The sequence below is a fragment of the Narcine bancroftii genome, chromosome 1 (genome assembly GCF_036971445.1).
Source record: "Narcine bancroftii isolate sNarBan1 chromosome 1, sNarBan1.hap1, whole genome shotgun sequence".
NCBI classification, from domain to species: Eukaryota; Metazoa; Chordata; class Chondrichthyes; order Torpediniformes; family Narcinidae; genus Narcine; species Narcine bancroftii.
The window spans coordinates 128,067,856-128,083,632 of NC_091469.1; the positions used below are offsets into that span (position 1 = coordinate 128,067,856).

General features: G+C 39.1%; 1 protein-coding gene across 13 annotated transcripts in view; it reads right to left on the minus strand.

Annotated features, from left to right (window-relative positions):
• The window catches only part of LOC138763897 (microtubule-associated serine/threonine-protein kinase 4-like), a 588,435-nt gene that overhangs the window by 264,461 nt on the left and 308,197 nt on the right, over nucleotides 1–15,777 (minus strand). For 9 of the 13 annotated variants that reach the window (XR_011357883.1, XM_069938893.1, XM_069938891.1 and 6 more), the window contains one exon: nucleotides 6,736–6,816. The exons of 3 other annotated variants lie outside the window; for them this stretch is intronic. Coding sequence is in view for 9 of the 10 variants with exons in the window: in XM_069938893.1 (XP_069794994.1) it covers nucleotides 6,736–6,816 (81 nt within the window). In the remaining variant the exon portion in view is untranslated. Of the gene's footprint in view, nucleotides 1–6,735; nucleotides 6,817–12,964; nucleotides 13,090–15,777 lie in introns of those variants that run through there. One more of the 13 variants, XM_069938944.1, reaches the window with a different exon arrangement.

The window sequence follows — 15,777 nt, forward strand, 5'->3', positions numbered from 1 at the left end:
CTTCAAGGCTTTCTGTCTTTGAAGAAAGTTTCTTCCTCTCTTTGACAGGAGTTCTGTGGATCCCTCACTCACTCCTCCCACTCTGTGGTCTCTTTGACCATGTTCTTACTAAGACATGCCGCTGCCAGATACGTCACCAATCCACCTCAGTCTTGCAACTCCACCCATTCTCCTCATGGCTTTCTTCCTGTCATCCTTCACCCTTTTAAGGTCACCTACCAGCTCCCGTCTCACCCTTCCCCTACTCATTTCTATTTTGGCCATCTTCCCTCTCCACTCAGTAGTAATGCAAGGCCTAGGACTGAAATTTTGAAGTTCCTCTCTTACCCACTCCCCCCAACAGATGCTGCTAGACTCCCAGCAGTTTGTTTTTTTTGGCAAACAAAATTCATCACCATTGTTTCTCTAAGGATTCCATGTAATTCCAACATATACAGTAAAACCCCCTTTATCCAGAATACAAGCAAATAGCAAAAAAAAAGCAGAAAAAAAATGTAAGTTTAAAATTGCTGCGCGGTCACTGTTGGTTCGCCTACCCATGCAAAGCAATCTCAAGCAACCATAAAATTCACTTACCCAGCATTTATCAATCCCTATTGGTTTCAGATACCAGGAGTTTTACTGTACTTACATTACCCTAGCATTAAGAGTAGTGACGAAGCTTGTCCCTGTCTAGTTTTGGCAAGGCTTTCAGTGCTTCTCCATCTATGTCCCAGGTTTTTCCAGCTTGGCTTCAGCACATTGATAAAAATCAAACAAATCAGAAAGAGATAGTTAACTTTTGAAAGTCTAGTGGAAGTGCCTTTGCCTGTCGTCCAGCAGTTATCACCTTTTTCAAATAATTTAAACCTATTATTTGCACTTGTTTTTACTCTCCATTCTCTCTACATTTTGCTTTGGTTGACTCTATACCAACTGAAAAACCTCACAAAAATTAGCGTATACAGAGTCGTTCTCATACCCACACTCCTGTTCGGCTCCGAATCATGGGTCCTCTACCAGCATCACCTACGGCTCCTAGAACGCTTCCACCAGCGTTGTCTCCGCTCCATCCTCAACATTCATTGGAGCGACTTCATCACCAACATCGAAGTACTTAAGATGGCAGAAGCCGACAGCATCGAATCCACGCTGCTGAAGATCCAACTGCGCTGGGTAGGTCACGTCTCCAGAATGGAGGACCATCGCCTTCCCATTATATGGCGAGCTCTCCACTGGCCACCGAGACAGAGGTGCACCAAAGAAGAGGTACAAGGACTGCCTAAAGAAATCTCTTGGTGCCTGCCACAATGAACACCGCCAGTGGGCTGATATCACCTCAAACCGTGCATCTTGGCGTCTCACAGTTCGGCGGGCAGCAACCTCCTTTGAAGAAGACCGCAGAGCCCACCTCACTGACAAAAGACAAAGGAGGAAAAAACCCAACTCCCAACCCCAACCAACCAATTTTCCCTTGCAACCACTGCAACCGTGTCTGCCTGTCCCGCATCGGACTTGTCAGCCACAAACGAGCCTGCAGCTGACGTGGACATTACCCCTCCATTAATCTTCGTCCACGAAGCCAAGCCAAAGAAAAGAAAGACTCTATACCTCACGAAACCGGTGTTTTTAGCTCTAACTAAAACTCAGAAATATTAACTTGTCCTTTAAAAATTAATTTGCTGAGGAATAGAACACACTTTTCGATTTCCAAATTCCAGCCTTTTTGGCTTAGTTCTTTGTGCCTCAGCTGAAGCCCTGGCCACCACAACCACAGTTGCTCATCAAAAATGACCTTCAGTTTTAAGCAAAGTCTGACATCCCTAAAGAGTGAGAACAAGGGAAGCTAGTGATCCTGATGGTTGTTTAATAAAAAAACCCATTAAAAAGCAGTGCATCAAATTATGTATTAAAAACTCAAGAACAAATATGTTTATGATTGCAAAAGGGATGTTTGATTCGTCATTGTATAATAGGATAATGTAATTTCAACTTCTGCATTGAATGATGGGAGTATGTACACAGTCTGCAATGTACGATGAACATTTTACGATGCATCTTTTTGGAAGTAATTAATTCAACAGCAGTCCCGCATAAACATCACTTCAATTTCAAAAACAGCTCCATACCGCATTATGCCCAGCCTTTCCCACTCACTGCAACATTCCCCTTTCAGCAACCATAGCAACTGAACGCCAACCTATCAACAGCAATGCAAGTGCACAGTAGGAGTATGAAGCAGGACAAAATCATCATTAGTATTTAACCTCGGAGAGAAATCCTATAAACAGCACCTCAAAACTTCATAGCTGGAAGAAATATTACTTAGCCTTTGGAAATATCAAAATAGAAGAACATTATCAGGTCTTGCAATGTGCTAAAAAAGAGGATGTAGGTGGGATTCTGGGTAAAATAAAGGGGGAGGATGGAATAAACAAAATTGCAGAATTCTACCCTCCCTCCCCTCTGCTAAGAAGCTTTCAGGGAAGGTTTGAGCATCTCATCTGAAACATAACACCTCCAATCCAGAACTCAAGTATCAACTGGGGTTATGTGCTCTGGGTCGTCGAAAAGCTGAGGACAACTGCCTCATTTAGCCCTTAGGAAAAGGATAACTCTTAGCAAATGAGAGCATGGAAATAATACATGTTACTAAATGAGAAAGTCTGCAGATGATGGAGTTGAGTGCCATATACAAATGTGCTGGAGAAACTCAGCAGGTCACTGCGGGGCCTAGACTTGAAATGTTGGTTACCCTTCACTTCCTATGGATGCTGCATGTCCTGCTGTGTTTCCCCAGCACATTCGTGTCTTGCGCAAGGTGTATGTTGTCAGTGGGAGACAATGAAACCCCAAACTTTCAAGTCTTTCACAGCTCCAAGTTGGAGTCCAGTCAGGTCCTTTCAAACTCTTCCTTTTGCACCAATGAGTTAAAATCTTCACATGGATTTATTCTGATGTTATTATGTACTATAAACAAGGCACGAGTGAAGACGCAAACAATGTAGTTCAGGAAGTACTTTGGCAAAATTATATCTGGCAGAGTTTCATCAGGAGAAGCAATCAGAGCAGCACCAATAGGAACCAAGTTGGCTGTGCACCATCTAGTAAACTCTGTTGGTGTGCCAGGCTGGATCTGAAGATTCATAAATACTGGAAGCAAAGAGCTGAAGACTAACATTTGAAATCTGTTACAATTTTTGGAAATCATTAATCCAGCCTTCATTTCCATCAAAAGAAATAGAAAACACTGGATCTACTTACAGGTCAGACAGTATATGTGGGCAACGAAACACAGTGTTTCAAGTAATTCCAGCATTTTCTGTTTGGGTTATGCATGCAGGATTGACTGGCTTCAAAATTCTCAAGCAACTTGACGCGAGCTCAGGTAGTCAAGCAGGACAAATGAGAACGAGAGCAAGGAGAGAGAGAAAGAGATCAAGAGTGAGAGTGTGTATCCTGTACAAATTTAAGGCTGTAACTATATGTAACTAGCATTTGCTATGCAACCTGAAAAAAAACGACTAGCAACAGGAATTTACTCCTGTCTGCTGTTGAAAAGAGGTGGCAAGGAAAGGCAGAATTCGGACTTTCGCCATAAATATTCAGTCTCAGCTTTCAAGCTATCAGTCAGCTTTGCATAACTTGTCGCTTTCTCAGCAATTCACAAGATTACACACAGGAACCCACTCTAATCTTAGAAGGCAGGTCTTTTACTAATGTGGCTTTCTTTAACTATTAACGCAACCATTTGAGGCAGATCCCTCTAATAGGAGTAGATGGGATACAAAATCTGTAGTTGTGTGTAAAGAATATATGAAATCGGCTAAAAATGCATCTCTTTTCCCTCCAGATAACAGACCATTCAGGTGATGCTTGTCTGCAGTCATTTGTGAAGGTTATACTTTGCTAAAGGTCAATGCAATAATTCTTTTAAATTTGGCTGAGGAAATATTCAAAATTTTCTGTCATTATATTTCTTAAATTGTTCATCAGATTGATTCTTGGAATGGGGCATCTGCTCCACAAGGAGAGATGAAGCAGACTGGGCATGACAGGTGAAATGGTGTTTACATTGGCTAGGGTATCAGGAACCAGAGGAGGTAACAATAAAAGGGTCAGTCAATTAGAACTGAGATGAAAACAAATTTCTTCAACTATAGAGGAGCAAATAAGAGGGGTGCAGAGGATCAGTTGATGAGAATATGCTTTGGGATACAGGATTAGTACAACACAAAGGCACAGTTTTTTTTAAATGTGATCGTGATCCAACTTAATGACAGGTCAAATATGGGGCTGAATGACCTATATTGGTTTCTAAAGCTTACATCTTTAAAAGTTATGGTAATAAATAAGTAGAGTTGAGGTGCCATTTACTTATCTTTGAAGTGTATTAAAACAATGAAGATGAGGAAAAGGCCCCCTGTTTAGTCTTGCTGCAGACATTCTTCTCATTTATTGTGACCAGCGGTTTGCCTGCAGGTCTTTGAGCACAGAACCAGTTATACCCTTCATCTTTCAAAGATGCACGTAACACATGCGTCTGTGTGGACATGGTGCATTTACTTTCATAGAAAAAGCAATGCTCAAATTGCATGGATAAAAATACAGAACATCCTTTAAAAAAAAATCAAAAAATATGTAGGTGATCCCTACATTATGGTCATTCAGGTAACAGAAATTTGCCCTTTCTGCCAAATCAGTATCCAAAAATTTGACATATTAAATAAAATTTTGTCTTACAGAAATTCATGTCAGAAAAAAAATAAATAAAGAATGCAAAGAAACAACAAATTTGATATTTTTTTTGTCACTCAAATCTGTGGAGCAACAAGATTTGGATATGACATGAGCCTATTGATTGGGTTGGCAGTCATAACCAAGTCCCTCTTTGGCCATATCCTCTCTAGTCAGAGAAATCTCGAACCAAGAGGCGGTGACCGGGTGCTATCAGTATGTGGTAAAAACCCACAAATAGACCCCTAGTAATCCTTGGATAAGAAGGTCTGTTGTTTCCTCTCCTCAGGCCTTTATGTGTCTCTGGACCAACATTCACGAGGCTGCCTCTTTATTGCCTCTCAAATAGTCCAACAAACCATTTTACTCAAGAGGCAGTTAAAGATTAAATAGGAAAATCAGCTTTCCAGTGATAACCATAACTAATGGAATAACATACAAAAAGAAGCAACAACAATATTCTATTTTTTTTCCTATCATAGTATTTCCTGTCTATTCCCTCTAAACTCACATCTGCAGAGCCAAATTCAGCTCCAACACAATCTTTTAAATTCACTGATGACCCCACTGTTGTTGGCAGAATAACAAGACATTATGAATTATGATGGCCATCAAGAATCTGGTTGGGTGGTACCAGAACAACCATCTTACTTCCAACGTCAACGAGGCAAGGATTGTGGATTTTAGGAAGGGGAGACCGAGGGACCACATACCTGTCCGCATTGATGAGACGATTAGGGAAAGGGTTAACACCTACAAGTTCCTGGGAGTATACGTTAGAGGACCTCACCTGAAGCTAGCATATTGAGGCAACTATGAAAAAGGCACACCAATGCCTTTATTTTCTAAGAACTTTTGAGGAGAGTTAGCATGTCGTTGAATACTCTATCAAACTTCTTCAGGAGCCCTGTGGAACGTGTACTGACTGGCGTATCACAGTCTGGTTTGGTAACTCGAGTGCCCATATACACTGAAGACTCCAGAAAATAGCAAATACAGTAAGGTCTATAGCAGGCTCTAACCTTTCATTCCTTGCAGACATCTGTGAAAGATACCACAAGAAGCCAGTCAACGTGATAAAGACCCGATATCACCCAGGCCGCAACCTGTCTGGACTGCAATCTTTGTAAAAAAGGTACAGAAGCCTGAAGTCCAGCACCTCTAGGTTCAATAACAGTTTTTATCCAACAGCTATCTGGCTCTTGAACTTCCATTTAATACCCTAATCATAAACTACTCCGCCACTATGAGAAACTTGTGCAATATTGAAACATCATGTTTTCTTGCTCCATCTGTAAATATTTTTCATCCATCTTTTATATTTATTATTTCTTTCCATAATGGGTAATTTAATGTATTCCATTAGGATTGTTTTTTTCTGTTACCAAATTACCAATACCTATTTGGCTGCAGCAAGCAAGAATTTCAGCATGCATTTACATGGTAATTACATGTATAACAATAAACTCATCATTATTAGCTACAATATACTTAATGTATTGTGTAGCTACCTTAGTGTGCAATAGAATGATATAAAAACACAGCTGATGCACTACTGATTTGATCAGTCGCACATTTAACACGCCACTCAATTACTTTCCCTTTTCCTTTAAATTGCAAATTAAAAATCGGAAAAATATAAAAGAGACAGACAATCTGATCCAGTCAGCTTCCTGTTGAGAGGGCTAGCTGTCTCTTTCTCCCTGAAGTCATAGACATTACCTCTGAAGAAACAATCTGGTGGTTATTTTAGAATACTAGACAATTTAGCAAAACACGCAGACAACATATGTGCAAAAGAAATTTAAAACAGAAAAAAAGACTTCTGAAAATAGTCTTGGCAAAATGAAAGACACAACAAAAATAACTATCATACAACGTGAGGAATGTATTTTCAACTCAATTAGACTGTGGAGAAAAAAGGACCACTTAACTTTGGCAATAACTGCACGTCCTCAATCAGTATACATATAAACATTTTTTTTCACGCGAGCTTTCCTTGGCAGGTCAAAACCTTACCTCCAAAAGTGAAAAGCATGTAGTGGACTACATGGACTGCATGGACTGGTAGGAGTTGGGCTCAAGCTTCTTGGCGTCAGGCTGAAAGTTAAAACGTCACATCTAATCAGAAAATTGACCTCTTTATATCATGCCACAGCGACTAGATGGAGAACACTACATTGTTAAAAATGTTTTTTCCTTCTGAGAAATGCATTGGAAGGTGCAGAGATAAATTCAGCTTAGAATGGAATGTAGTGAAATCCTTTTACAGTCATGTAGGTATGGTATTTGCATCGTCTTAATGTATCAGATTGATTATGTGTATATCCAGTTCTTCTTTATCAATCTATTTACTTAATAACTATTCTGCTCAAACAGCAACCAATCTCAGGATATGGACTGCTCAATATTAAAATGCAAAGTTTACCGATTTCTTAGAAAATGCATTGAATCCTACAATTAGACCACAAACACCTGTAACTATAGTCCCTTTTGCACAACCTCTTCAAAGTGGGAATATTGTGCCTTTATTGCGCCATGCCATTCTGTGTAAAAGATACCAACACAGAATGGGTAGGGTCCCACCTTTAAGTTGGCAGCGGAGGTAGTCACAGTTGTTTGGTTCAGTGTAAAAAAGCAAAGCTGGCTTAATGACAGGTCTTCTTTACAGCAGTATTGTGGGATCTCTGTGTAAAAAGGGCTTATGTTATGCCAGAACTTCCATTTCACCCTTCAATATAAACTCACTCCAGAGAGTATGGTAATCAAGAGACATGCAAAAGGAACTGAAATACAGATGGTTACAATTAAGGTGAATGGTAGTTCAAATTTGAAAGGCTAAATGGCCTACTTTTGTTCCTATATTATCGACAGTCGACAGTCAATCCTTTTCCAACCTTGAGATATGCAAGGATGCTGCCTGGATTGGAGAGCATGCCTTATAAGGATAGACTGAGTGAACTTGGCCCTTTCTCTTTGGAGCCACAGAGGAGGAGGAGTGACCTGATAAAGGTGCACAGGATAATGATTGTGCGGATGGCCACAGCCTTTTAGCCATGGCTAACAGGAAGGGGCATAGTTTAAAGGTACTTGAGAGTAAGTTTTTCACGCTGAGTGGTACGTGAATGGAATGCATTGCCTGCAACAGTGGTGGAGACAGATACAATAGGATCTTTTAAGAGACCATTAGATGTGTTCATGGAACTAAGAAAAATAGAGGTTGATGCAGTAGGGAAATTCTTGGCAGTTGCACTGCACTGTGTAGTAAATTTCTATACAAGTTTGTCATATCCTTGCACCTTCCACAGGTGAGACCCTGAGCACTGACATGACCAGCTGTGATCATTTAATTATCTCAACTATTATTACACGTAATCTCTTACTTCTTTTAGCTCTGTTGAAGACAACAAATCTCCCCAGATCTTGTACTAACTGACTTTGAATCTCATGCCCTTACACCATCAAGACCACTTGGCTGCTGTTAATCTGGCCAAATACTGTCTTGTTCTTTCACAAAACTCTGATCCTCTGGATTGCTCCTGGATAAGGATCCACACCTTGGGCACAGTCATCTCCAGGGATTCAGATGCGAGAGGAGCAGGCAGATGAGCAGTCAAGTCGTTAACTGCAAAAACTTACTCCCTCATTACCTTTCATCTGATTATTCAGGACTGTGGAGGCAAGAACAACCTGGAGTCTCTTTCTGGGATGAACCCTATTCTACAGGCAACCCTTATGTTACAGGTTATAAGGTTTTACATCGCTAATTGGCAGTATCGGCACCCTGGCTCTGATCTGCATGTGCTTTCCAGTCAATCACCTATGATGCCTCAAGGTGGAAGGAAGGGGATGGAGGGGAAAACGTGCTCCTCCAGCTCAGAGGAGGCAAGAGACTCCCTCCTCCCATGCTGAGTTGGAAGGCAGTGCTCCTCATCCCTCCCACCTGCCATGTCTAGGGGTGGGCGGACAGAAGGAAGGGGTGAGGGGCACTGTCTTCCAACTCAAGGGGAAGGAGGGATAGAGGCACTCCTCTGACTCAGAATGCGAGGATGGGGAAAGGTGAATCTTAGATCTATCATCTGGTCTGCTCAGCTTGTAAGCAATTCTTTATTCAAGCACACTCTGCATTTTAAGCTGCTATTGCCCGTTCTAAAGTCCAACCTTTCTTTCCATTTGTCCACTTCCATATTCACCCAGTCAACAACATCCTTTTCCATTTCAGTACAAAAACAGTCTCCTCACCTCCCTTAACCTGGTCCCAACACTTTGTCTGCAGCCTCCGCTTCTTCTTCCTGTTGTCTTCAGCCCTCCAATTCAAAACCTTTGTCTAACCCTAACATCTTCAATCCACAGAACTGCACTGTTAATCTCCATCATTATTATCACCTTCTTTAAAAACATTCTTAAAACAAACAACTTTTTAATTAAACTTTTGTGCTCTCCCTCAACAGTTTTCAATTCTGGCCATTTATTTATATGCTCTTTTTCTCTACCTTCTTCTATCTCCAAACTCTCAGCAAATTTATAATACATTTGATCTCATGCTGCATATAAATACAAACTGCTCTTTGGTTAACCTGTGAAGATAAACTAATCCTAACTGCAGAATGCAAAAAAAAGTAAAAATGCAAGTGGAATGTTCCAAGCTAAGCAGAGGCTGTATTAGTTTCATTCACGAGCACTACAAAAATCAGAACTTGAGCTACTTTTCCAAGGACTTGAAATAGCAATTCTAAAAAAGGATTTCTAAAATAGCTACCTTTCTAAGAACTTAAATCATTCACAGAATTGCAAGATCTGAAATTAACACTCTAATAGGTATTTAAAAAGAAACCAAGAGCCATGAGAAACACATTAAAAATGTGTCACTTTCACAAATGGCAGAAGTATTTATAATGAATTGCCAAAAAAATGTTATTATTAATTATTGGTAACTTTCACAAGACAAAGAGAACTTTCCCACAGGAAATGTTGATGACTGCTACAACTGGATTGTGTTACCATTAAGATCCAGCACATCAGACACTTAGAATTCTAATTTTAACCAGGAGCATGTGAAGAGTGGGTTACTATATCTGATGGAAACATTTTTCATTCAGTTGGTGCACAGAGGCAAAATAATTTCCTTTCTTTCACACCTTGTAAAGCTCAACTTCATTTCTTTTTATTTCATATGACTTGCCCATCTTTCACTTTAATTGGTAGATTGCTTTCCCTCTGAATGAAGGAGTCGAACTGAGCAACATTTATTGTCAAGTTTAGAAGAATAAGATGCAATCTCCCCAAAATGAATTGTTATTTAAGTGATTCACAGGTTAGATCTCTGATTGGTCATTTTCGTTGGTTCATCATAGACAATAGAATTAGTGATTGATGGTTCAGGGTTGTAAAGATTTCAATCCTTGACCCTAGAAATCTGTGCTTGCTCATTCGGTGTGCATTTTCGAGACTGAGAAACAGATCTTTGGCTACTTCTATTCAATCCTCAAAATGATTTGACAACAAGCATTCAGTTGTGGACCTTGTGGCCAACTCAAGCTCTGAATTCTTACAAAATTGTGATTATTTATTTCAGCTTTAAGGTGAGTATAAGCAACTGAAACAGTGCCAAATACACACAAAGGTAATATGATGGGACAATGCAGTGTGGTGCCCTATATAATTTGCATGCGTATTTTCTCAACGGTTTCCTGTCATCTGTACCAGCAAATGCAAGCTTCTTGTGGAGATGAGGCAAAAAATAGCAAGTCACCTCAGATGCTTGACCATGCCTCTTTTATTAAAAAAAAGCCAGAAGAGTTGTGAAGGGGTGGGGGGAGGGGAGATAACCACAGGGAGCTACCTAAGTGGCAAGGGTGCTATGTATAAAGCTAATGGTAACAGTAAAATACAAGGCAACAAAATATATACGGTACAGGTATATGAATATAACTCCTTGAACGTGAAAGGACTTTGCACCTTTTCCTTTGTTTCTTTTTTTAAAATTCTGAATAAAGTTTATTTTTAGAAAAATAAATTAAAAGCTCTGAGTAGGATGCTATTCTACACTCTACAACCCAAAGTGGCATTTGCCAAAAATGAGAAAAATGATTAGGATATATTGTTGAAATAAATGTAGTTTTATTACTGTTTCTGTTAGATTCTTCATTTCATTGGGACAGCACAAATTAAATACAAAGTTGTAATTTAGTTGTGTATCAAATAATTAACTTCCAGATAATATTTACAATTTCAGCTAGACATATTTAAACTTAATAGTGACATATTTGTTACACTGCATCTCAGAAAAACGTTGGGGTATAAATAAAACGATCAGCCTCCTTTGACTAATTAAAAGCAATATTTGGCATCTTTTAATTATTTGATTAGATGTTAATAATTGAATTGGCAAAGCATTAAAGAAGACTTTTTCAAACAAGAGAAGTTTAGTAATAAAGGTTTAGAAAGTACAACTTTGGATCTCACTGTTTATTTGGCCAGAACAATGCTCTATTTTGATGCTAATTGGAAGACCATCATAGAAACTTTGTTGGATATTATAACACTGGGATTGCAGCTCCACATATCTGAAAGGTCTGCCTACTTATTATTGCTTTGAAGTATTCCTGAAAAAGGAAAGGGACTAGAACCTCTCATTATTTCCCATTAAATTCCAATTGGATGCTGCAGCATCAGCAGAAGGTAGAAGATTAAGGTCTTGGGAAAGTGTGCAGGAGTCAGAAAAATTGACAAGACCTATACTAGGGTCACAAAGCAGAAGAGATCAACTAATTCAATATCGGAAAGTCTTGTCAATTCTGTGCAGCATTGGCAGGACAGTGGCATTAATTTCATATCTGTGCATTGCAAAATTAGATTATATTTAACAATTTCTTTCTGGTTCATACAATCACTTTTAATGTTCCAATCAAAGGAATCCAAACATCTGCACTGCATCAAAGCATTTGAAATATGCCTGTTCATGAACTAGTTAACTGTGAGGAGTTGGGATATATTGTGCAATACTTGATTTCTCCTGAGCAAGCAACTGAAAGTATTAAAATGTGAATATAAACAGTGTACAAGAACACAAATGAATTGTATCAGGCTGTTTTTATTTATGTATTTCAATGCAATATTGTCCTCATATCAGGTCCTGATGAGATAGATTGCCCAATCATGAGAAATGGGATCACCCAACCCACCTTGACCCATTTACCACTTTGAAAGATGGGTTACGTTCCTCTCGGCACATATTTTTCTGATTTAAATATTCATTAATTGGAACTGAATCCGGGTTCCAGTACAAATGTTTAATCTTTTGCTTATAAAATACCTGCATAAATTAAAAAGGAGTCAGGATGTTAATGAGAGCTCTCTTGACACAGGGCTTTGGTACACTGCACCACACAGTGGTTCTCCCCCAAGTGGCAGGTTCCCATTTTAGCCAGGCTAAATAGGGCACTGTATCCCTCAGTGGTTATGATTTTTTTTAAAAATCAGTCCAAGGGTATCCCGTCCCATAGTCATCTGGACTTTATCGCTATCACAGTTTGAGTGGCGCAAAAAAACAAGCTGCTTTTTACCTTCCTAATAATCTTTGGTTCTGGAGAACTGGGGAAGGAGTAAAATGGAGCTGTGAGGAACCAGGTAATTTTAAAAGCAGAATGAAAAGTGTCTGTTCTTTTCTCCATATGTACAATTATACCTTAACTATTACAACTTGCACTGATCTGCTTCATCACCATGAAACAACTCAATTATGAATAAATTTGTGGCAATGACAATTGATGTCAATTTTTTAAACATTTAACCTTAAGCAGGTATGACACAGATATATTAATGTTATTTTATTTCATATTCTCCTGACTTTCAATTTCTCAGTATATTTTTCATCAGGCAATGCTCTGCTGCATGTCAAATTCTGAGGGACTGGGAGTGATTTGAGTGACATTGCATTCTGCATTAGCAAATAACTGCAGGGTTCATTTGATCATGGAATGAAGATACGCTAATTTACTATGTGCCAGCAAGATTTTTCTTACTCCCCCCAACAAGATTACTTTTCCTTTGAACACCGAGGTGCTGATTATGCGACTGCTTGTCATACAAGTCTGCAGAGCAGTGGCGTAGAGCAGATACACTAATTATTCATTGCTACAGTATCTACAAACCAGGTCTTCTTAAATCTCAGAGTAAAATAAAGCAACTGCCAGCAGACAGCCATAGAAATATAATTTCAAATCATTTATTAAACAGAAATACTTACTCCAAGGTCAGCCCTGGAATTCGGAGTCTTTCCCGTTGGGCTTTCATGGCTGCTGTTTGTTACCACACTCTATTGTAACCATTACAAAATAACTGCCAGCATCCCGGTGCTGACAGGGAGCCAAAATGAACCTCTCTAAAAGGAACAGACTAAATCCCTCTTGGGGAGGGGGGACTAGTTTTGGGTTCTTCCACCACCAGGAGTCACGAAAGCAAAATCAGTTGACAATATCGTACCAAATACAAATCATGCGGATTGAAAAGGTTGCAGCCAAACAAAATGAAATTAGAAGATCCACTATTGTGTTACACATAGTGACATCACTTGCTTCTTCTGTGTATTAATAACAGACGTGCCACAAATACCAGTCTTTCCCTGCACAAACACTACACAGTTAGACGACTCTTAAAAATCTCCATTCAATGCTGTTTCTAAATACTGTACCAAGGTGAGCACTTGTTACACCGATTTAAAATACCCCCCACCTTACAGAACAAACTATTCAATATCTAGATTTAAGTACTTACATTTAATTTTTTAAAAAAAGCTTTGCGATCTTGCAGGCTTTTCCAAACTATAGTTAACTGACTGCCAGAAGCAAAGAACCACCTGACAACCCAATGCTGCAGTTATGTAGCACAAACGGGTGAAATATTATTTATCAAACAGACCCTTATGAATTGGAAAAATGTCGTCTCCTCACTGATCATCAAGGATGTGTGCTTAGCCCACTGGTCTACTCACTATACACCCATGTCTATGTGGCCAGGCACAATTCCAATGCCATCTATAAGTTTGCCGATGACACCACAGTTGTCTGCAGAATCACAAACGGCATTGAGGAAGCGTGCAGGAGGGAGATAGATCAGTGCTGCTCATTGAATGGTGTAATGACAACAACCTTGCGCTCAATGTCAGCAAAACTAAGGAGATAATTGTGGACTTTAGGAGGAAGTCAGGGAACATGTTAGGAAGTCAGGGAAACATGACCCAATCCTCATTGACGGCTCAGTAGTGGAGAAGGTCAAGAACATCAAATTGTGGGGGGGTCAACATCTTCAAGAATCTATCCTGATGCCTCCATGTTGATGGAATCACAAATAAGGCTTGTCAGCGCCTATACTTTGTGAGATCGCTGAGGAGATTCAGTTTGTCACTTAAGACTCTCGTAAACTTCTACAGGTGTAGTGTGGAGAGCATTCTGGCTGGTTGCATCACTGCCTGGTATGGAGGTGCCAACTCTCAGGACAAGAATAAACTCCAGAGGGTTGTTATCTCAGTCTGCGACATCACAGGCAGCAGACCTCACTCCATTGAGGACATCTACATGAGGCAGTAACTTAAAAAGGCAGCCTCAATCCTCAAAGAACCCGACCACCCAGGCCATGCTCTCTTCACTCTGCTACCATTGGGGAAAAGGTACAGGAGCCTAAAGATGAGCACTCAACGGCTCAAGGACAGCTTCTTCCCCACTGCCATCAGATTTCTGAATGATCAATGAACCAAAGACACTGCCTTACCTTTTGTGCACTATTATTTTTTTATTTATAGTAATGTTGTAAGATGATTATAATATGAATGTTTACACTGTGACGCTGCCGCAAAAACACCAAATTTCATTACTTGTTTATGACAATAAATTCAGATCCTTAAACCCCTTTATATTAATTATTCTTTCAACTATTCTTGGATCAACGGATTAGTCATTCAAAACTACCAATCACTGAAGTAATTTTATGATTATTCAAATAATTTTATGGTCCATGAAGAGTATTTTCATTACAATCAAATAAAGCTCTGTGGCCAGATGGTTATCCAGTTGAGTTTTACAAACTTCTTCTGAACAACTTGTCCCACATTTAAATTTGGTATTAAACTAATCTTTCTGAGAAGGAAAATTACCTCCTTCTATTTCGGTTATCTTAAAAAAGCCCAAAGACTCTGAAGATTGTGCATCTTACAGACCAATCTCCTTTCTAAATGTGGATGTTAAGAATATTTTATCTAAGGTTTTAGCGTATCAATTAGAAAATGTCTTACCAGGTATAATAAACTCGGATGAAACAGGTTTCATAAAAATAGACATTCTTATTATAATATCCATAGATTACTGAATATCATGTATACTCATAACACTGACTGTATTTTATCCTTAGATGCTGAAAAAGTATTTGACAGAATAGAATGGGAATATTTATTTGCCACCCTAGTAAAATTTAATTTCGGCCCAGCTTTTATACATTGGATAAAACTTTTATATACATCTCCAATGGCCTAAATTCATACCAATTCCCAGCAAAACAAACTTTTTAAACTACACTGAGGCACGAGACAAGGCTGTGCCCATTGCTTTATGACTTAGTACTCGAACCACTTGCTATTGCTCTGCAGCAAATCCTGATTTTACTGGTTTGTTTAGAGGAACTACTGAACATAGGCTACCTCTTTATGTGGATGACCTTTTATTGTTCATTTCCAACCCTGAGTTATCCATATCGAATATACTGCCATTACTTTCTCGTTTTAGCAGATTTGCTAGTTATAAGATCAATCTTCAAAAGACCTAATTACTACCACAGAAGAGTACACCAGAAACATATTCTAAATACCCATTCAAAATAGTGAGTGAAAAATTTAAATACTTAGGCATTAATACAACTGAAAATTAAACAAAATCTTTTTAAAGAAAACTTTGCTCTTTTAGTCAACCAAACCAGATCAATTCTTACAGGATGGTCACCACTCTCATTGACTATGACTGGTCGTATTAATTCAGTTAAACTGAATATTCTACAAAAATGTTTATACCTCTT